At 42.8% G+C, this 22,693-nt stretch overlaps 2 protein-coding genes and 2 non-coding genes across 7 annotated transcripts; 1 reads left to right on the top strand and 3 right to left on the bottom strand.

Moving 5' to 3' along the window:
• Positions 1-549: 549 nt before the first annotated feature.
• On the bottom strand, positions 550-4,096 carry rpl3 (ribosomal protein L3; the record flags this gene model as incomplete). The annotated part of the gene is given in 10 exon segments (NM_001200104.1): positions 550-678; positions 997-1,212; positions 2,166-2,267; positions 2,367-2,527; positions 2,744-2,930; positions 3,042-3,177; positions 3,517-3,685; positions 3,904-4,025; positions 4,028-4,037; positions 4,039-4,096. Coding segments are annotated over 10 exon segments (1,206 nt in total), but the record flags the coding sequence as incomplete, so codon positions are not given.
• On the bottom strand, positions 824-958 carry LOC124626548 (small nucleolar RNA SNORA54). The gene has a single exon (XR_006981414.1). It is a non-coding gene; the product is annotated as a small nucleolar RNA SNORA54 (small nucleolar RNA).
• Positions 2,608-2,699, bottom strand: LOC124626555 (small nucleolar RNA U83B). The gene has a single exon (XR_006981424.1). It is a non-coding gene; the product is annotated as a small nucleolar RNA U83B (small nucleolar RNA).
• A 1,607-nt stretch (positions 4,097-5,703) lies between the features above and the next one.
• kat7a (K(lysine) acetyltransferase 7a) lies at positions 5,704-22,540 on the top strand. 4 transcript variants are annotated; one of them, XM_017487044.3, is made up of 16 exons: positions 5,704-6,012; positions 6,215-6,256; positions 6,786-6,927; positions 8,395-8,526; positions 11,009-11,230; positions 11,838-11,920; positions 12,012-12,098; positions 12,281-12,361; positions 13,977-14,066; positions 14,482-14,673; positions 15,157-15,246; positions 15,840-15,980; positions 16,230-16,323; positions 17,104-17,250; positions 18,505-18,611; positions 18,701-22,540. In XM_017487044.3, the coding sequence occupies exons 1-16, from the start codon at positions 5,998-6,000 to the stop codon at positions 18,797-18,799; spliced, it is 1,764 nt and encodes a 587-aa protein (XP_017342533.1). In that variant the 5' UTR covers positions 5,704-5,997; the 3' UTR covers positions 18,800-22,540. The 4 variants fall into 4 exon arrangements, with proteins under 4 accessions (XP_017342533.1, XP_017342522.1, XP_017342546.1 ...); XM_017487033.3 differs by having other exon boundaries at positions 13,977-14,087; XM_017487057.3 differs by lacking the exon at positions 6,215-6,256 and having other exon boundaries at positions 13,977-14,087.
• The last annotated feature ends 153 nt before the right edge of the window (positions 22,541-22,693 follow it).

Below are 22,693 nucleotides of genomic sequence, written 5' to 3'. Positions count from 1 at the left end.
TCGTTGGCATTAAACACAATATTGAACCCGTTTTCCTTTTGACTGGATACTTGTACTGGATCCTTTATTACAAGACGCACCAAATACATGGGACCGGTTACCTATTAACCAAGCACAATCAAATGAGTGCCGTAAATTCCACACACCAAAGAATAAAATGTACAAGAACCCATGCTCTGTTCTCCATACTAGAGGGTGTCCCACAATTCTTTCGTTCTGTAGTTCCTGACCAATAGGGTAAGGCTTGGGTGTTCTTTGTGCTAAACAGCTAAAAATAAAAAATAATAAAAAAGCCCCATAAAAAGCAAGTCTTCATTATGCACAAAACCAGTGGTGGCACGGAGGTTAAAGGTTCTGGGTTACTGATCAGAAGGTCAAGCCCCACCACTGCCAAGCTACCACTGTCGGGCGCTTGAGCACGGCCCTTAACCCTCAAGTATAAATGGGATACATGTAAGTCGCTCTGGATAAGGGCGTCTGCCAAATGCCATAAAAGTGAAAACCAACTTCATGTAGTGCAAGTTAAGAATAATAAGACATGAAAAATGTTTTTGTTCCTTTTTATTATTAAACATCTCTGCAGTGCTACACGACACTTCATGAATCCACACACAGAGCAGGGCAGCATATCGCTCAGGCCGACTCTTCCTTGGCGATGCGGTCTTTCTTGAGCGGACCCTGTAGGAAAGGAGGAAAATAACCCGTTAAGTCATGTTGAGTCAACATGCCGAGCTAAATGCATTTCCTAGCCTCCAGAGCAATCCGTTTCGAGTTTAATGAATACGTACACAACTGCAGTAATAGTTGTATTAAATCTGAATAAATCTGTCGTCAGTGAGTGAACAGGGAGTTATGCACAGACGAGCCGCACTCCCCTGCCTTACCGAACGTTCCTCTAGCACTGGAATGGAACCCGGATTTCAGACTGCAGAACTGAAACAGGTTACGAACAGTGCACGGCTTCGGCACAAACCGCCACCCGGGAGAAAAACTCACCATGAAGGCCTTCTTCTCGTCCACGGTCTGGAAACGTCCGTGACCGAATTTGGACGTGGTGTCGATGAACTTCAGGTCGATCCTCTCCAGAGCGCGACGGCTCGTCTGCACCAGCAGGGACTTGCGCAGGGTCAGCACCCTCTTCTTGGTTCCAACGACACACCCCTTCAGCATCAGGAAGTCGTTGGTCACCTCGCCATAGTGGACGAAACCACCCTAGAGAGAGAGCGAGCGAGAAAATTCAGCACCTTATATAAGGAACACAATGTTTATTCCTACAACTTCATTAATGACACATTAGCACCCCCTAGTGGAGTAATAGAGTTTAGCATTTGCTTCCAGTCCTGGTGCTCAGCAGGGACCATTTCCTAAAATGTACTAGATGTACACTATAGGGCTGTGCGATTAATCAAATCTATTTCAGTTCCTATTAAGGCCTCCGATGATGAGGGAATGAGAACAATTGTACAGCACTCCCATTTGGTCGTGTGTGTGTATATAATGTATATATATATATTTTACAACCCCTCGCTAAAAGGCCAACCTTGCTGTATGCCAGGCTGTGGCATGAGACAAGATGACAGAGCCTTTGGTACACAAGATAAGACCATTTCATCGGTTTGGAAACAATTTGGTGTCAAGGAGTCCGATGTGGAACAAAAAGAAATAAGGGTTGGCATCACTGGAAAGCTCATGTCACCTAGAGTCATGACAGCGGGTGTCAATACACTCATGTCCAGTGAGACACTACAGGCTGATCTAAACCAGGAGACAGATCGTCATTGGCGAAGGAAGTTTAAAGTGATTTCGGGCAATGCGATAGGGAAAGTACACGTAGAGGCATAGTGATCCAATTTATTTTTACATTTAACTATATATAAAAGTGCATTTACTTATGTATTTTTTAGTTGAATTATATTCAAGAAAATCCACTGTTGAGTTTAGTAAGTTAAATAAACACACGTCTCTAAAAATCAATGAGTAACCGTGATCAAAAGTAACAAATAATGATTGATTTTTTTTTTTTGCAATAATCAAGCAGCCCTAGCACAACATTGTGTTTCAATAACAATCCCACGCCATCTACGAGAGCTCGAATTCGTGCGACTTTACCACCACGTACTAATCTCTTTGATAAATCTAATCTAGAGCATAATCTCCAATCTTACCAGAGGGTTGATGCTCTTGTTGGACAGATCGTAATCGGTGGAGGCGTTGTTCTTGATCACTTTGCCGTCCTTGGTGTGGTAGCCCTGTCCAATCTTGTAGATCTAGAAGCAGGAAAGAAGACACGGGACTTGTTTCAGCACGTCTCTATTGTTATTGGGATCGATATTTCGTAGCAGAGCGGTAAAGATCGAGATGTTTACCTTCTTGTTGACCTCCGTGCGGTGATGGTAGCCCTTCTGACCGGCACGTGCCACGCTGAAGGCCACACGGGCAGGATGCCAGGCTCCGATACACGCCACCTTGCGCAGACCGCGATGGGTCTTACGGGGCAGCTTCTTCGTGTGCCAACGGCTGGTCACGCCTACAAACGAAGAACAGTTGATGAGCGTTTTACGTTTCCCGTATAAATGTCATTTAGCATCGACGTGAATAGTAATATGGTGTGCTGTCAGAAGGAAGGCAGCATGGAAAAGTTTCCTCATGCCTTTCGGACGCCATGCCTGGCGCTAGATCCGTGTTCTCATCACCACACAACCACCTGGATTCACACAATTAAGAATAAAAAAAAATCACTCACCCTTGTAGCCATGACCCTTGGTGACACCAATGACGTCGATCATCTCGTCCTGGCTGAACACATTGTTGATGGGAACAGCCTGTTCCAGTTTCTCCCGGGCCCAGTCCACCTTCTCGGAGATGGTGCCACCGTTCAGCTGGATCTCCATCAGATGGGACTTCTTCTGCCTCAGGGGCAGCAGGCGCATCTGAAAAGGGGAGGAGAGGCACGTTAACACCTTTCGGGATTAAGTGTTCCCATCCCGGTTTAATTAAATTCGTATTCGACATTTAACGAAGCAAGTCACATGAGCACTCACCTGCGTGTGCGCGATGATGCGAATGACCTTGCAGTACTTCTTCATAGATGAAAAGTCCTTCTCCAGCTGTTTCTTGCCCTCATCATCCTGCCACTTCTTGCTGTACTTGGTGAAAGCCTTCTTCTTGGATTTGTACCTGAAAGCGCGCCACAAGAACACGCAGAGAAGCACAAGGTTGGCACACAGTCCCTTCGTAACCCACACAGGGCCAGAGGAAGGAGGCTGGGCAGAGCCGGTAGCCCGTGCAGTGCATAGCAGGGCAACTGACGGCTCGAGCGGTGCTTTCGGCTCATGGCTCGGCTTCTAAGGAGCTCTTTCCGCCGGCCAGAGGAGCCTGTAGCTCATCAGGGCACGAGGCACCTGAGCGGAGCTGCGACACGCCGGACACATTAGACTGACTCGTAAAGCTCCAACACACATGGACTAACCACTACACTCACGTATATAGACGCACATTTCTCCAAAGGGGACTCACCAGTTTTTGTAGAAGCGGCGTCTGCACTCATCACTGATGTGCTCGGCGAAGACGGTCTTGAAGGACCGCAGACCACGGGGAGTCTCGACGTATCCCACAATTCCTACGACCATCATGGGAGGAGTCTCGACAATGGTGACCGCTTCTACCACTTCCTTTTTGTTCACCTCTGGAAGAGATTTCGAAATGGTCAGAACCGGACTCCGCCTTTTGAACAGCAGAAGCACGATTTCTAAAACGACCAGGCTCAGTACTCGACATTCAGCAAGGGCTTGAGGCCCAAATATGTCCGCCCGTCGAGAGGCTCATCACGGCCGCCACTTATTCAACAAATGAGACAAGGGGAAAAAGAAAAAAAAAAAAGGGAGGGGTAGAACGTGCACTCACTAGAGCCGGGTCTGTCGACTTCACGGACAATGTGGGTCATGCCAGCTTTGTAGCCCAGGAAAGCTGTGAGGTGGACGGGTTTGGTTGGGTCATCTTTGGGGAAGCTCTTCACCTTACCACGGTGCCTGCGGCTCCTCTTGCGAGGTAGGAAGCCCAGAGACCCGTGGCGGGGAGCCGAAAACTTACGGTGAGACTGAAAAAGAAAACCAAAATTGCTACAGTTAAGTTTATTCAAACAAAAACAGTTCAATTAACTCCATTACAGCCATTAAACAATACACTATTCACCAAAAAAGCCCCTGCATTAGTTTGTTTGTTATATTAGATAGACATCTAATCTAAATATACACAAGAACAGAGTTCTTGACTCATTTATACACCTACAGTGAGCAAGTTCCAACTTTTTGAGCAATAAACACAATCTCAGGATGAGTGCACGCACATGGCCGTATTCAAACCTAGCTTCAGCTAGCACACTCAACCACGTTATAGACTTAACTTATAAACAAAACGTGTTCATACGTTGGGGGGTCATTTTAAGTCACTATTTACTTAAGTAACTCCATAAGAAGGCAACTTAAATTTCATGCATATTATTAGGTATCCAGTTTGTCTTAAAATAGGCCTCGTTAAGGACCAACTCCAAACGGCTCTTTATTTAAGACGTAGTGCACTAGGCAGGGAGTAAAGCAACACACGTGACTCTAAATTAAGTGCACTAATACGCAGAGGCGAAAGGGATTTGGGATGCGGCCTACCACACAATCCGTTTTTTCATTTGTTTTTTTTTTTTTTACCAATTTTGCTTTTACGCAGATTAACGCTGAGACGTTGCCAAACAAAATACGAAAACGCGCCATATTTAAGATAGGTCCGTGAAAAATAAGAACAAAGTTGTTCTATTAAACCACCACGCTTAGCGAGCAGCCGCCATTTTATATCAGCACGCAGCCACACTACCAGAGCACGAGCTACACATTATTAATACATTAATCTAACGCTATAATATTCGTCTAATATAAGAACAAATATAAGAAGAAAGGGGTGGGGGGAGCTGGTGAGGATTTAATTAAGATTGCCTGAGCCGCGATAAAAGACAACGCTCACCATCCCGTCTCTGGTCCGATTGAAAGAGAACGCGCTGAGCGACAGCCCATGGTTTTATAGTGGGACGTAACCGCGCACGAGCGGTCGTACGCAGAGATGGATACGTCATTACCGGAAGCTTCGGTCTATTCCTGGGAAAAAAAAAAAGAATTGTAATTGAATGTATATGTTTACTTTAATCCGTGCGGATTAACTTCTATATATCTAAATATATATATATATATATGTTTTCTTAAAAAAGAAGAAGAAATACGTGAGAGATTTTATGTTGCGCATACCCTCGAGAACAACATGAAAGTCGTTTGGACGAATCAAATGCTGCTGCCTCATCCGGGTATTCTTACGGTGCTGCTGTCTGTGGCGAGATAGTTACCTAGTTTAGCAATGTAATGCGATGTAAAAAAGTATAGGCCGTTGCATGAAAATACGCTGCAGAAAAGTGAAGCTATCAGAGGAATATCTGAGCGGACTGCAGGCGTAAGAAAATTCTGTAGGAAAAAAATGTCTTTGCCGAAGGAGCCGACTCTATAAGCTGGCTCTTATGTTAGGTGAACTTTGGGAGCCGACTCGCACGTCTAAAGAGCCGTAAAACGCCGTTCTGCTGGAAATTTCATGACAAGCACAATGCAATGTTTATTAATCGGTGAGTAGAGTAAGGTTCCATAGAACAATTTAAGCAATACATAGACAAAGACAAAACTTCGGCACGGAGCCGAATCAGTCGAGTCTTGATCGTGAGCTGAGTCACTTGAACTGACTCACTGGAAAGAGCCGGAAGTTGCTCGCCCTGCTGAGCGCGCGCGGCTTTTATGTTGTAATTTCGAACCGGAAATCGTGTAGCAAAGCGTACACATAGCAACGCAGATAACGTTTCTGAGTCTAATAAAAACGCAGATATTAAGGCAGTGTTGGTGTTAAATATCAGGCGTGCACTAGGCGAGTTTTCAGTGTAATATTTAGCAGAAAACAGAAGCTTTGTGCGCCGTTATGCCTCGACGAAAGGTGAGTTGTGCAGGCCAGACAGCAGCGTTTCTAGCTCGTGCAGCGAAGCTGAATGAAAACACACAGCCGGAGTGGTGAGAGAGCTGGCTGTTCAAGAAGAAAAACAAAGCTGTTTAATTAAAAAAAAAAAAAAAGAAAAGAAAAGAATACTTTTCTTTAACAGGGTGCGAATAATTATGCCATGTTGTGTACTCTTTAAAAGGATGCGTATATGCGGTGTGGGGATGTGAGGAGAAGAACTAAGGTACAAACTCAATCACAGGATGATAAACTGTAACTAGTGTCTGTTTACATATTAATAAACACATCATGAACTGTTTAAAAATTTAAATAGAGCTTTAAATTTGTCCATCTTTCTTGTGTAATGTGATATAAATGCTCTCTAATCATTTCCAGGTCCTTTTCCATATTTCTTTAGTATTCTTTTGTTTATTTTCTCTTGGTTTTTACTCTACGTCTTGTTACGACACACCGACATTTTGTTTTGTCGAAGTCAGTTTTTTTTGTGTGTGTGTGTAAATAAATCCTTTGCTTTTCCATTCAAAACCCATGGGGGATACAAACGAAACTGTATGTACAGCTTCAATTATTACACTTTTTTAAAAAGTATTAGCTAAATTAAGAGGTTCCCCTTGAGCTGTAGATCATAGCGAAATCATTTCTGCAGGTCTGACGGGAAAATGTATTTATCTGATATTTTAAGTAGATATCTGTGTGTTAGAGCAGCTGTGTTTAATGCACACACACACACACCGGTGTTTTGTTTGTTTCAGAGGACAGCCTGCAGCAGCTCTGACGGCACGGAGGATTCGGATTTCTCCGCCGAACACACAGACAGCTCGGAGAGCGACGGTCACGCGGTGAAGACCACTCGCCTCACACGCTCCTCGCTCCGACTCAGCCAGAGCTCTCAAGGTACTTTACCTGCGTCAATCAGGGCACAGGAAATTCACGTACGGGCTCCGCCCACTCCGTCCAGCCAAACTTGTATTAGATCCGCTAATCAAACGTGTACAGGTGTGTGTGTGTGTGTGTGTGTGTGTGTGTGTGTGTGTGTGTGTGTGTGTGTTTTAATTGGAGCCATTAAAGTGTTTTATTCCAGTGCCTGCCATATTCACACCACTCAGTGTGATGGACACTAGGATAGTAATAATAATAATTCCGTACATTTATATAGCGCTTTTCTAGACACTCAAAACACTTTATGGGGGAGGGGGGGAGGGGTCTCCTCAACCGCCCCCACTGGTGTGTAGCATCCACCTGGATGATGTGACGGCAGCCGTAGTGCCCCAGAACGGAAAGAAGGAAACTAGGAAGGAACATAAAAGGGAAAGTAAGAAGGGACAAATGAGCGGACACTAGGGAGGGTGGGATGAAGCAAGAAAGGAAGGAGGGAAACTGGGAACGAATTAAATGGAAAAGTAAGAAAGGAAACTAGGAGGGAAACTAGGAAGATAAGAAGGCATATAGGAGGGAAAGAAGGAATGCAGGAAGGAGGGGAAACTAGGAAGGAAGGAGGGGAAACTAGGAAGAAAGGAGGGAGGAGAAATGCGGAAGATAAGAACGCATGAAGGAGGGGAAACTAGGAAGGAATAATGGAAGGAAGGAAACATTGAATCGAGGGAAATTGTTATTTACATGCGTTGATGATCATTAAACCAATAAAAGCTTTAAATCTAAAGTAAGATTGGATTTAGTTTAAATCTGACCGTATATCTGAGCAGAACACGGCTCTTTTCTCTTCACTTTCAATGAGAACTCGACCGATAATTGGTTTTACGGATAATTTTTCCTGATATTTAAGCACTTTTCCATAATCGGATATCGGTTTTATAATATCGGCTCCACCGATAAATGGCGGCATCTTGTGGGTGGTTTGAGAATTGCGCTTTATTTAACACAACCAGTAATGTACAAATTAGATGTGTTGCATAAACGCTCGACATGTACTTTAAGCTGCCTGGTGCTAAGAAATAGAGACAAACCCACAGAGTCATGTAATCTGTTTACCTCATCGAAGCTTTTATTTAAATATATAAATAAATAAAAAAGACACTTTTTAGTAACAGTGCACTTTATTTAAAAAAATTTTTTTTGCACTCATTCAGACTCCTATTTATTGGGGTATAAATAAAAGTTATTGTTTGTACGCGAGGAGGAGGTGAAATTGACAGAATGGCATATTTTCTCCTTGCATTCTCAGCTCAGTTATCGGATTGTAGTTTATGGATTATAGGGTGAATAAATAAGGTGTTGGACAGTGGAGGTGAGTAACGATGATTTGGTGTGCAGTATTTCGGTCAGGTCGGCAGCTTTGCACTTTCCCTCCCTCCATTTCCTTTCTGTGTACGTTTTTATTCCTTTGTTTTTTTCCGGCTTCAGCCGAGGTGGTGGATTTTTCAGCGCGCCGTGTGACCCGTAGCCAGCGGCAGGAGGAGCCGGCCACGCCCAAAAAATACCCTCTGCGCCAGAACCACCCGGAGAGCGAACATCACAGCGAGGTTTCAGACCGGGGTAGGAGGAGAAACACAGAGCCGAGATACTTCACTCTGATCCCTCATCCATCCATCCATCCATCCATCCATCAGCCACTCCATCCATCACTCCCACTCAGCTCCATTAGTCTTCATTTCTTCTTTTTTTTTGTGTGTGTGTGTTATCACAATTTACACGTACAGCATTCGTCAAACGTTCCTCTCTAAAGATTAACGTTAATGTAATTAATACCTTAATCTGCTTTAATTCCTCGTTAAACAAATCCCTATGCTAGTAAACATCAGTTTAAAGACGCTAATAAGCTTAAAAGACACTAGAAATTTTTTTTTTGCTGTTTCCGTAAATTCTAACGTAAATTTCTATTTCAAATATTTAACATTTCTAGAATTTAAGAAATTTCTTGTTTCATTTGACTCGGAATAAATCCCTTATTTATGGTAAACTTTATAATAATAATAATAATAATAATAATAATAAGAAGTAGTGTGTTATCACTGATTGTATGGAAGGAGTCTCCAGTGTCAGAGCTAAAGCTGTAACATCGTGACAGAGGAGGTTTTTTTTGCGCTTTGTGTTTACTCTGTAACGCGAGCAGTGCTAAAACGTCTCGTTTACCGACAAACGTCACAAATCGAAAGACGATTAAAGCCGTCGCGATCTTGCCAAATTTTGAAGAAGTGTTTTGGGCGTCGGCGATGACGAAAACAGCTCTGTGGAATCCTGTACGGAAGGATTGACTTCGAGAAAGAGGACAAGAGCGGTTGCTGAGGGAACGACTGTTTATAGCTGCTGTAACAAGCGATACCAGGAGCTGACTTGTTCCAGGAGTGTTCCACAGAGTTAAATGCAACTGTAAACGGATAAAAGTACGACATGTCGTTCTTTAGTCATTAAAAACGTGTAATTGAACAAAACGGTTATACGAACAACCAAGGTTTAAGAAAGTTGGTTGAAATCTGTTTTCTTCCTTCTTTCAGGCCGTCCCTCATCTCCTTTGATGTTGAATATACAGCAGTGAGACTGTGTTTATCCCTCAGGTTCCTGCGCTTCAGTAACGAACCTTTACGTTTTTGACACCGTTACCGGAAACGCTGGCCGATTCATTTCCATTTATACCACAGCGCCGTTGAATCCTCCGTTCTGATTGGCTGACGGACGTTCTGAGGCGAGCTATTGTAACTTTTTTTCTTTTCAGCAAAACGCAGAGCTAAAGTATTTCCGACCAGGCCCTGACCGCATCACGGTTCCGTACCGCTCGGCCGAGTTAACCGAGATGACGGAAAAGTTAGCCCACGCACATTTAACAGCAAACAAAATGACACAAAATTTCGATTTTCCAGGAATAAGTAGGTAATAATTGACAACGGGGGGTTAAATTGTTGCAAAAACGAGGCGCACCCGAGCTGGTAATGTGGCCACGAGGCGAAGTGGAGGCTTGAGCCATTGATATGTCGTTATTGGAGCGAGGGAGAGCGTGATAGAGCGAGCGAGGGAGAGCGTGATAGAGCGAGCGCACGGGAGAGAGAGTGAGAGAGCGCGAGAGAGAGCGAGCACGTGTGATTGCAGTAATGAGACAGAAGAGTGGGTGAACAGGTATAGATATTTATTCATTTGATTTGTTGTATTTTCTGCAATAATAACAAAAAAAAAAGGTAAAAACCCTGTGATCGAGCGCGCTTATTAATATTTATTTGTTCAGTTGTTATATTATCGGCATAAAATGAAGAAAAAACTGTGATCTCTCTCTCTCAGTAATTCTGTTCATTATTCTCTAATAATCCACCGGTCCGTCGGGAGTCGTTTCTTTACACGGTGAAAGATTTCACTTAATATGATGTGCAGGATTTTTTTCTAATTAGACGTCTGTATGATTTTAAACATCTGGTATAAATAATGTACCTTTTTTTTTTTTTTACTCTCCGGCAGAGATAATCGTGAACATGATGAAATGTCCAAACGTTTCATTTCACCTTTTGAAAACCTCTCGGCGGATCCGTGATGCTAAAAATGTATTTATTTATCGTTAGTGTAGGTGGATGTTTAGATCATATCACGAATCCTGCTGTTTCCAGTCCTGTCCACATCCCATGTAAGGGATCTTGTGCACATCTGGAAAAGTCTGTGGAAGTCTGGAGTTTACGTCCAGAAATGACTGAAATTAAGAAAAAGTGTATATATAATATTTAAAAAAATATAAAAGTGTGTGTGTGTGTATATATATAATATAAACGAGCCGAGACATTTAACCATTTTAACTCTGAACTCATGATATTTTCTGTTTTCCATCTTTTTCATGACGCATTTAATGTTTATTAAAAACTTGAAACAAATTTCTAAAATAAAATCTGCGGGGCAAACAGTTAAGTTAAAAATAAATCTGTGTACTGTGTATATTTTACTTAAGGTGAGTAAATACGGTGCTCTCTCACAGTGCTGTGTGTTTTCTCTCTCTCTCTCTCTCTCTCTCTCTCTCTCTCTCTCTCTCTCTCTCTCTCTCCAGTGTCGGATGTGAAGCAGGACGAATCTCCTCCCCGCACTCCAACAGGCCTGCCGCGCTCCTCCGAGTCTGACGTCTCCAGCCCCAACGCCTCCCAGGACGAGAGGCTGGCTAAAGAGCTGTCAATCAAAGAGTCAGGCCACGCCCATCGGCCCAAACGCCGCCGCTTCCACGAGAGCTACAATTTCAACATGAAGTGTCCGACGCCGGGCTGTAATTCGCTCGGTACACAACACCTTCACCCTCGCACCTTTACCTACACCCTCACACCTTCGCCCTTATTTCTTTTCTCTTTCCTTCTTTGACTCTCTCCCTCCCTTCCCAACCCACATTAACTCTTGCTTTTCCCCAGTCTCCCACGTCCTCTCTGTCCTTTCTTTCTCTTCCTTCTCTCTCGTCCACCCATATTAACTCATGCTTTCCCAGTCTCTCTTCCTGTCATTTTCTTTTTTTCCTTCCTTGCTTTCCTTCCTTCCATCTTTGCTTTCTTTTCCTTCCTTCCTTCTCTCTTCAACCCATATTAACTCTTGCTCGCTTCCTCTAATTTTTTTTTCTTTCTTTTCTAACTTTTTATTTCTTCCTCTCTCTCTCTCTCTCTCTCTCTCTCTCTCCCCCCACAACCAGTATTAACCATATCCTGCTTTTTCCCCAGTCTCCTTATTCCTCTGTCATTTTTTTTTTTGTCAATTTCTTTCTGAAATGTTACATGTATCGATCGTTGTTTAATTAGAACATGTCCCTTATTGAAGATCCATACACCAGTTCCTCAAGACTGCTTTCTAAAAGTATTTTTACTTTGATTCACCAGCTTCTCTGTTCTGTTTCCCCTCAGGCCATTTGACTGGAAAGCACGAGAGACACTTCTCCATCTCCGGCTGCCCACTTTATCACAACCTATCAGCCGACGAGTGCAAGGTGCCAATACTTATGCTCAGCCCGGTGGTGTTCAGTGTGCGTGTGGAAGAAGCGGAGCGGTGTAATAATCAGTTGTGCTGCTCCGTCGCAGGTGAAGGCGAGCTCTCGGGATAAACCTGCGGAGGAGAGGACGCTGTCTCATAGCCAGGACGAGAACCGACACTCCACACGCCATCAGGTAACCATGGCGACAAACTAACGAACAACACTTATTCACATTAAAGGTGTAAAGAGAAAGGATAAACGCACATGCCGAGACGCAGTAATGGATGCTCATAGCCACCAGTTTAGCGTCGGAGCCGAAGCCTGATTATTATTTATTTTTTTTCTTCTTTCCTGATTTGGTTTCATTTCTGTCAGATGCGGTACAAAGAGAAAGTGACGGAGATGAGGAGGAAAAGAAACTCCCCTGCAGTCAAGGAACAGAAAGACAAAGACACAGTGAGCCGTCTCTCTCTCTCTCTCTCTCTCTCTCTTCCTCTTTAAGCCTCTTTCTTTCTTTCTACAGCGGTGCTTGAAAGTTATTTATAGAATTTTCTGCATAAATATGATCTACGACATCATCAGATTTTTACACAAAGCAGGGAAATGATCCGATATTACATATCTGTGAGGGGTAAAAGTATGTGCACCTCCAGGATTATCAGTTTAACCTGAAGGTGAGATTAGAGTCGGGTGTTTTCGGTCAGTGGGATGATGATGATTAGATGCGAGTGAGCGAGCGATCTGTTTTATTTAAAGAACAGAACAGATCTATTAAAGTTTGATCTTCACAACACGTGTTTGTGGGAGTGTATCATGGCACGGACGAAGGAGACTTCTGAGGACCTCAGGGAAGAGTTGTTGATGTTCATCAGGTTGGAAAAGGTCACAGAGTCCTCTCTGAAGAGTTTGGACTCCACCGAGCTACAGTCAGACAGATTGTGTACAAATGGAGGGAATTTAAGACCACTGTTCCCCTCCACAGGAGTGGAGACCAACGAAGATCTCTCCAAGAGCAAGACGTGTAATAGTCCACGAGGTCACTGAGGAATTCGGGGTAACTTCTGAACAACTAAAGTCCTCTCACACATTAACATTAGAAAATGTTCAGGAGTCCATCATCAGGAGAACTCTGAACAACAACGGTGTGCATGGCAGGGTCGCGAGGAGAGAACCACCGCTGTCCAAAAAGACCCTTCTGCAGTATTCTAAAGATCACGTGGACAAGCCAGAAGGCTAATGGAAGGAAAAACGTTTCGTGGATGGATGAGACCAAAATAGAACATTTTGGTTTAAATGAGAAGCGTTCTGTTTGGAGGAAGGAAAACACTGCACTCCAGCATATGAACCGTATCACATCTGTGAAACACGGTGGGGGTAGTGTCATGGTTTGGGGCTGTTTTGCTGCATGGAACAATGAATTCTGAATTGAACTGAATCCCAAGAGAAAGAGCGGTTCAAGAAGAATAAAGCGAATGTTTTGGAAGTTCTGACCGTAATCCAGTAGAGATGTTGTGGAAGAACCTGAAGCACGCAGTTCATGTGAGGAAGCCCACCAACATCCCAGAGTCGAAGCCGTTCTGTACCGAGGAACGGGATGAGACTCCTCCGAGCCGATGTGCAGGACCGATCAACAGTCACCCCGAACGTTTATCTGCAGTTATTACTGCACAAGGGGGTCACACCACGTACTGAAAACAAACCTTCACATACTTTTACCCACTCAGATATGGAATATTGGACCATTTTCCTCATAAATAAAGACCCAGTATAATCTTCTCATCTCATGTGTTTAATAGGGATCTCTTTATCTACTTTTAGGACTTGTGTGAAAATCTGATGACGCTTTAGGTCACGTTGATGCAGAACTCTAGAAAGTTCTAAAGGGGTCACAAACTTTCAAGCACTGCTGTGTATTAATTCTTGCTTTTCCCATCTTTTTCCTTTTTATTTCTTCTCTCTCTCTTCCTCTTTGTAAGTTTCTATCTTCCTCTTCAACCCATATTAATGCTAGCTTTTCATGTCTCTCTCTCTTTCTCTCTCTCTTCCCCCATTGCCTCCCCCCTCGTTGCAGGAGGACACACAGAGCCCCAGCTGTAACCATGAGCCGCTGTTGGAGAACATTACGAGTGATTATGACCTGGAGCTGTTTAGAAAAGCGCAGGCACGTGCCTCGGAGGATCTTGTAAGAGAGAAAACTCATCACCTTTTATCCCTTGTTTTTTTTGTCTTCCTTTGTTTCCTGTGAGGCTCAGAGCAGCCCGGCGTTACGGCATGACCTACCGGAGTCCCTTCTTCTCCTAGTCTCTCTCTCTCTCTCTCTCTCTCTCTCTCTCTCTCTCTCTCTCTCTCTCTCAAAAAACCCATGTTAATTCTTGCTTTCTCCCCCACTCTCTTTCTCTCATCACTTTTTCCTGTTCTTTTTTTTCTTTTTTTATTACCCCCCCCCCTTTTTTTCTTGCTCTGTCCCAATCCCCTTGCCCCGCCCCTCCCCCGCTGTCTGTCTCTCAGTGTCTCTTTTCCCCTCCATCCTTTACTTTGTCCTGTTCTGAGCATGCTCCTCGTCCGTCTCTCTCCAGGAGAAACTGCGTCTCCAGGATCAGGTGACGGAGGGCAGCAACATGATCAAAGCCATCGTGTTCGGCTGTTACGAGCTGGACACGTGGTACCACTCGCCGTACCCGGAGGAGTACGCTCGCCTCGGCCGCCTCTACATGTGCGAGTTCTGCCTCAAATACATGAAGAGCCAAACCATCCTCAGACGTCACATGGTAACCGTCTCCGACTTTATTCGTTTATAGTACAAAAAAAAAAAAAAAATTCTTTTAATCTGATGAGCATGACCTCACACACAGGATGTGTCCCAAACACTCGGGATTTAACATCCGAGTCCGTCGTGTGTGTTTATAGCGGCTGTAACATGAGTGATAACAGGAACATCTTTCATGGACGTTAACGTAACTATAAATGGATAAAATGAAATGTATAAACTGTCAGGTTTTTTATTTATTTATTTATTTATTTATTTATTTATTTAAATAAATTAAAATCACAGAAGTGTAAGAGGAATAAGGTTGATGCATTTCCTGTAACGGCACAACACGGAGTGTGTTATGAGTTTATTCCTCTCACATCCTTACATATTTTACTATTTACTAGTTGTAAATACACAAGATGTGCTGATGTAATAAAAATATTCAACGTTATGAACACGCACACTCGCACGCACACTCGCACGTCTTTGTCTCTCGCAGGCGAAGTGTGTGTGGAAGCATCCACCCGGAGACGAGATCTACAGGAAAGGCGCCATCTCGGTTTTTGAAGTGGACGGCAAGAAAAACAAGGTCTAAAAATAAATGTCTTTTTAAAAAAAAAAAAAAAAAATCAAATACAACCCCATTTCCAAAAAAGTTGGGACGCTGAGTGAAACGTAAATAAAAACAGAACGCAGTGATCTGTAAATCTCACCAACCCCGTACGTTATTCCCAACAGAACATGGAAAACATAATAAATGTTTAAAATGAGGGCATTAAGGTAATTTTTAATTCGATGGCCGCGACACATCTCAAAAAAGTTGGGACGGGGGGGCGACAAAAGGCTGGGAAATGAAGTGTTGGTAAAAAGAAACCGCTGGAGGAACATTTTGCCACTAGTTAAGTTAATTGGCAACAGGTCAGTATAAAAAGTGTATTTTAGATTTAAGTATCTTTTTGTTTTTATTTATATTTTACACGGCGCCCCAACGTTTTGGTATTAAATTGAAGAATCTTAAATATTTTACTTCCCTTGACGTACGCTTGTCGTGAAAATAGCCATCGATGCTGCCATTAAAAGAATAATAAATAAACGGACGCTCGTCACACGCGTCCCGAGATGTACAGTAACGCCGAACACCACGGTGAGAGGTTATATTATATTAACGTGTTGTATTAACAGATTTACTGCCAGAACCTGTGTCTCCTCGCCAAGCTCTTCCTGGACCATAAAACCCTGTATTACGACGTGGAGCCGTTTCTCTTCTACGTGATGACCGAGGCAGACAACACAGGGTGCCACCTCGTCGGGTATTTCTCCAAGGTGACCCACGCACACGTGAAACGATTAAAAACACACACACACACACACACACGCGTTTGAACATTTAAGGTCACATTAAGGCCTGACTCTTTGTCCCATAACATGAGGAATAATGTATAAATGATTAAATCTGGTAGACTTGAGGAAAAATATGAGAACGCTAAGCAATAAATCGTCACTACTGATGATAATTGAATATATTTTACTGAAGGTTTAAGTTGTAAATGTTGTCATTTTGACTGCACGTAGGAGAAGAACTCGTTCCTGAACTACAACGTGTCCTGCATCCTGACCATGCCGCAGTACATGAGGCAGGGCTACGGCAAAATGCTCATCGACTTCAGTGAGTACGCACCAGATCGGGATCCGATTCCGACAGTAAGCACAGCTGCGAGTCGATCGCAGGTTCGTACCAACGCGCTCGTTCTGATTTAACGCCTCGTCGTTTCTATAGTAACGGCTCGTTCGCAGGGATGAATTTCTTTTTTTTTAAAAAAGGAAGAATAAAAAAAAAAAAGAAGTGTCCTCCGTGACGTGGTGAAGTTTCCTGCAAGGAGAAATGTGTTCATTTGAACTTTTGAAGGAAGGAGTCTCCAGCGTCAGCGCTTTGTCACGGTCAGAGGTGACGATGTAACGTTGACGTTTTCAGACGTCTTCGGGACAGAGGAGTTCACGCTTCTTTGCGGTTTCTCGGTAACGTGACGAGTCTTACTACTTTTAAAGAGAAAGAAAACGGAGGCTGGTGATGCAACGGCTGTTTATAGCTGCTGTAACGTAAGCGAGAGCAGGAACTCTCTTTAAACATTAAGCGTTAGAGTAAATGGATTAAAAGAGAGGCCTGTCGTCCCTGTGAGGTATCAGCCGTGCTGTTATTGGAGAATATCGAGGAAAATAATCGGCTTTTGGGGTGGTAACAGTAACCCCGCTTCATCACACCACCCCGTCGCTGGTTATTTCCCTACAGCGCGTCCCACGACACCGCTGTGGTGGTGGATTAGTATTGAGGATTTTTTTAGTGCCACAGTATGTGATGAAGAAACAGAGGTCAGTGTTTGGGTAAGGCGTTTCATCCTCTGTTTGCGTGTGTGTGTGTGTGTGTGTGTGTGTGTGTGTGTGTGTTTAGGTTACTTGCTGTCAAAGGTGGAGGAGAAAGTGGGCTCTCCTGAGCGACCTCTGTCTGACCTGGGTCTCATTAGCTACAGGAGCTACTGGAAAGAAGTGCTGCTGCGCTACTTGCATAACTTCCAGGGCAAAGAGGTCTCCATTAAAGGTTAAACACACACACACACACACACACACACACACACACACACACACACAGTCCTATTGTTTTCATTTCGAGTTCAGCGTTTTTACTTTTACATGCTTTTAATTATTATTTTTTTTACTTCACAGCAGCACAAGAACGATGAGTTGTTGTTAAACCTTTTTTCTTTTTTTTCTCGTTCTCCACTGACTCAATAAATCTACAACAACGTAAAAAGTATAATAAAGTTACACATCGCTGCTTTAAAATGGTGGCTCTTAATTTGTAGAAACGTCACCGGTTTAAAAAACGTGTGTACACGGTGAATATCACCAGAGACACAGATTAATGAAAAAGGTCCGGTTTTATTTCTTTAAAGGTGCGGTCAGCAATTTTTAAATCAGAACCCTTTTTTTTTTTTTTTTTTTTTTTTTTTTTTTTTTCTTTCTTTCTTTCTCCCTCCAATATTTGTCAGTTTTCCTTGCGGCAAAACAAATAATACGAGCCACCGTATGAAGATTCATCCGACGGGAACGAACGAGTCGTCTCTGTTCACCTGTCTATCATGTGTGTTCGGACAAGAAGCTCCGCCTGTCGTGCTAGCGTTCGAGCGTTTTAGCGTCCGTATGTTTGCCTGCATGTGTTTTCGAGGGTTTGTTTTTTGAATTTCAGAACATCGACGTTATCAGTCAAAAGTTTACACACACTCATTCTTCACCCCCACCCCGCCGACATTATAGAATAATAATAATAAAGTCATCAAAATTCTGGAGTAACACAAAGGGAACTATGGGAATTCTGTTGTTATTTAAAAAAAAAAAAAATCGAAACAATTTAGTGTTTTATCATGTTCAATGTCGACGCCCTTTTCACCCAGAAATTCCAGAAATGTATTCTTGGTGGTGATTTTCTTGCGGAATTTCCCTGAGATGATTCTTAAACAGTATTAAGAGTTCACACCGATGCCGGACTCTTATCGCCTGCTTTTCGGAATATTTCGCTCCGAGTCGTCCGTTTAAAAATGTATAATTTTTTTTGTAAATAAAACGTTTTCTAATGAATGAAACGTATACATCGGCACGGTTATATTTCTGCCTACGGCACCGATTTCACACGTTTAATCTCACCCCTTCGGATCGAAAGGTCTTTAACTGTTTCCGTCGGGTGTCCGCAAACTTTTGACCGGCCGTGTATCTTCAGCTAACTTCTTCTAAATCGTACCTTTAAATCGTCACGCCGGCACTCGAGCGCTTCTTTCTGTTCCCCGCTTCCGAGCAGAGATCAGCCAGGAAACGGCCGTGAATCCCGTCGACATCGTCAGCACGCTGCAGTCGCTTCAGATGCTCAAGTACTGGAAAGGAAAGCACCTGGTCTTAAAGAGACAGGTAACCTTTAATCAAAGCCACCTTTTAAGAATAAATAAATAAAATTCTTCCAGTGCTGTAAACTCTAACGTACTTGCGCTGACCTCTAGGACCTGATCGACGAGTGGAGGTCCAAAGAGACGAAGCGCGGCAGCGGCAAGACGATCGACCCCGCAGCACTGAAATGGAGTCCGCCTAAAGGGACCTAACGGGCCTCGGCACCTCTCCGACGCTCCTTTACTCACTCGCACTGTAGTCACTGTTAAGAGTCTGCATAAGGAAGTAGTGCACGCTTAGTTTCAGACGTGTTACGTTTAAAAAAAATAAAAATAAATAAAAAATAAAATAAAAGCAGTAGATCAGTGTTTTCCAGATCCTGGCTGTCTGGTGCAACGCACAGATTGTAGCGTTTCCTGAGGAACTCTAACGCAGCATTCGTGAGTGTGTTCCAGCAGGAAGTCGCACTACACCGTGCTGCTTACAGGAACAGGTCTGAGAAACACTGATCACTGGATTCTCGCACTCTATAGTTCCTGTTACAGTTACCTGCGTACCAAACTAGTGTTAACGTCGCTGCTGAAGTCAGCATGCTTTCTAAGCTCACCGTGTTTTCCCCAAATCCTGCTCCTTTAGTCACACGCACGTGTGAAAACCGAAATGTAAACGGTTTTACCGTTTGCCCTGAACAGTATTCACTGAAGCACATAACGCGTGATGATTTTAGACATGCAGCGTGCATGAGTGTAAAGCCGTGGCTATGAACTCCCGTTGATCTTAGCTACGTTAACCGCGGTGCTCCGCGGTGTTTATTAAAAAACAAAAAACAAAGTATGTTTGGCATAAAGGGGAAAAAAAAGTGTCCATTTCATTTTAAACAAACTGTCGTATTAGAATCGGAGGCACTGCACTGTACGTAGTACGTCCTGTTCGTGATGTCATTAACAAGACCCCTCCCAATACATTGTCAGTACTGAAACCCCTTTCAGTATATTACGTCAGTACCGAAACCCCTTTTAATAAAATACGTCAGTACTGAAACCCCTTTTAATAAAATACGTCAGTACCGAAACCCCTTTTAATAAAATACGTCAGTACTGAAACCCCTTTTAATAAAATACGTCAGTACTGAAACCCCTTTTAATAAAATACGTCAGTACTGTCAGTACCGAAACCCCTTTTAATAAAATACGTCAGTACTGAATCTTCTTTCAGTATATTACGCCAGTACCGAAACCCCTTTTAATAAAATACGTCAGCACTGAATCTTTTTTCAGTATGTTACGTCAGTACCGAAACCCCTTTTAATAAAATACGTCAGTACTGAAACCCCTTTCAGTATATTACGCCAGTACCGAAACCCCTTTTAATAAAATACGTCAGCACTGAATCTTTTTTCAGTATGTTACGTCAGTACCGAAACCCCTTTTAATAAAATACGTCAGTACTGTCAGTACTGAAACCCCTTTTAATAAAATACGCCAGGACTGAAACCCCTTTTAATAAAATATGTCAGGACTGAAACCCCTTTCAGTATGTTACATCAGTACTGAAACTTCTTTTAATAAAATACGCCAGGACTGAAACCCCTTTTAATAAAATACGCCAGTACTGAAACCCCTTTCAGTATGTTACATCAGTACTGAAACCCCTTTTAATAAAATACGTCAGTACTGAAACCCCTTTCAGTATGTTACGTCAGTACTGAAACCCCTTTTAATAAAATACGTCAGTACTGAAACTTCTTTTAATAAAATACGTCAGTACTGAAACCCCTTTTAATAAAATACGTCAGTACTGAAACCCCTTTTAATAAAATACGTCAGTACTGAAACTTCTTTTAATAAAATACGTCAGTACTGAAACCCCTTTTAATAAAATACGTCAGTACTGAAACTTCTTTTAATAAAATACGTCAGTACTGAAACCCCTTTTAATAAAATGTCAGTACTGAAACTTCTTTTAATAAAATACGTCAGTACTGAAACCCCTTTTAATAAAATATGTCAGGACTGAAACCCCTTTCAGTATGTTACATCAGTACTGAAACTTCTTTTAATAAAATACGCCAGGACTGAAACCCCTTTTAATAAAATACGCCAGTACTGAAACTTCTTTCAGTATGTTACGTCAGTACTGAAACCCCTTTTAATAAAATACGTCAGTACTGAAACCCCTTTTAATAAAATACGTCAGTACTGAAACCCCTTTTAATAAAATATGTCAGTACTGAATCTTTTTTCAGTATGTTACGTCAGTACTGAAACCCCTTTTAATAAAATACGTCAGTACTGAAACTTCTTTTAATAAAATACGTCAGTACTGAAACCCCTTTTAATAAAATATGTCAGTACTGAAACCCCTTTCAGTATGTTACGTCAGTACTGAAACCGCTTTCAATATATTATCAATACTGAAACCCCTTTCAATAAAACGCATCAGTACTGAAACCTCTTTCAAAACCTCATTATTACCGAAACCCCTTTCAGTGTATTATTTCATTACTAAAACCCCTTTGATTCATTCTTAACTAAACCCCTCCCAATACATGAAGTCATTACTAAGACCCCTTTCGATACATCAGTACCGAAACCGCTCATGCACTGTATGGTTTAGAAACGCAGGAGCAGGATTTGGATACACCGGTCTAGACATACAGACTGAATTCTTGCTCTATAGGCGCTGATAGTAACGTTTCTAGCGTAGGAACCTCTTCCTGTTACCGCTGTTGTCGTTGATGTTCACCGTGTTCTTCTCAGTCCTGCTTGTACCGTGGGTCTTCGTGCACTAACGCACCCTGTATGAGGACAAACTGGGCAAAGATGCACAAAACTGTGCAGTACTGTACAACTTTTGAGACATTCCAAGCATGCTAAATGCCGATGTGTGCTAAAGCCAATGTTTAGATGAGCGTGTCCCCAAGTAGCTGAGACATCCCCGCCCCCCTCTGCGAACACACCCGACTCACCTCGTCAGCTTATTTTAAACACCTTTCGTGAGCGGGTTAGTGCAGGAAAACTCTGAAGTGTGCAGTACAGCAGGAATGTCCACGCATAGCTAATGCTTTAACAGTATCAGTGCTACCTTTATTCTAACTCTATGACTGAAATAGCAGCTAAACACCGTAAATGTGAAACATGGTAGGAAACGTGGGACTACAGCCACCACTCACTGTTCAGTTCTGTTACTTAAAGGACATGTTGAGCCAAAAATAAAATCTCCACAGTGTTCCTCTTACCTCGATCGCATTCAAAGTGATCAGTGACCTTTATAGTGGCCACAAAACATATTTTGGCTGTTTGAGTACATCTGGGGTAAGCGGGATAAGGTGTACATTTTATTTCTGCTCCAGCTGTACCTTTTAATTTAACTTTGATTCGCTATATTAGAGTGTGTGTGTGTGTGTGTGTGTGTGAGAGAGAGAGAGAGTGTTCTCTGAACTCCTGTTTGGTACCTTGGTTTCGTTTTTGGTCGCCAAAAGGCACCGAGTCATTGTTAACGACATTTAAATCAACTTACGTCGCACAACATCTGGACCTTTTTGATAAATTATAGCTATTTATATTGTAACGCGCTCTCCGTATCAGGCCGATACCATGAAAATGCCACGAAAATAATTCTATTTAATAAATTCATAATTAATTTATTTACCTAAATGTTATCATTCTAACCTGAAAGGACAAAAAAAAAAAAAGCACCTGTTTTGTAAGCTAATGAGTTCAGTGGCAGCTTTAGACACTAACTCTGATCTCCTAAGCCGTTTATGTCCTGGCTCAAGTGTGTGTGTGTGTGTGTGTGTGTGTGTGTGAGAGAGGGAGAGAGAAGAGATGTAGAATAAAATCCCTTACTTCTTCTCAACCTTCATGATGCACTAGAAGCACTCCTGCATGGTCCTGATGCCAGCGTGCAGTATTTGCTCCCACTTCCTTCCAAATAAACTGAACAGATCAAAAGCGTGTGCCGTTCATCACTTCAGTCACATCAGTCGTTCAGATCAAGTCCCTACGAACCAGCTGTTACCATAGAAACGCTAACCTATTAGAGTCTAAACCTGCGGTTTGCAGCCGCGTTGCCGTCAGAGCTGGCGTTGTAGAAGATCGATCGGA

The sequence above is a fragment of the Ictalurus punctatus genome, chromosome 2, assembly GCF_001660625.3.
Source record: "Ictalurus punctatus breed USDA103 chromosome 2, Coco_2.0, whole genome shotgun sequence".
In the NCBI taxonomy this organism is placed as follows: domain Eukaryota; kingdom Metazoa; phylum Chordata; class Actinopteri; order Siluriformes; family Ictaluridae; genus Ictalurus; species Ictalurus punctatus.
The sequence above is the reverse complement of the archived record's forward strand: the minus strand, read 5'-3'. Positions and strand labels throughout refer to the sequence as shown.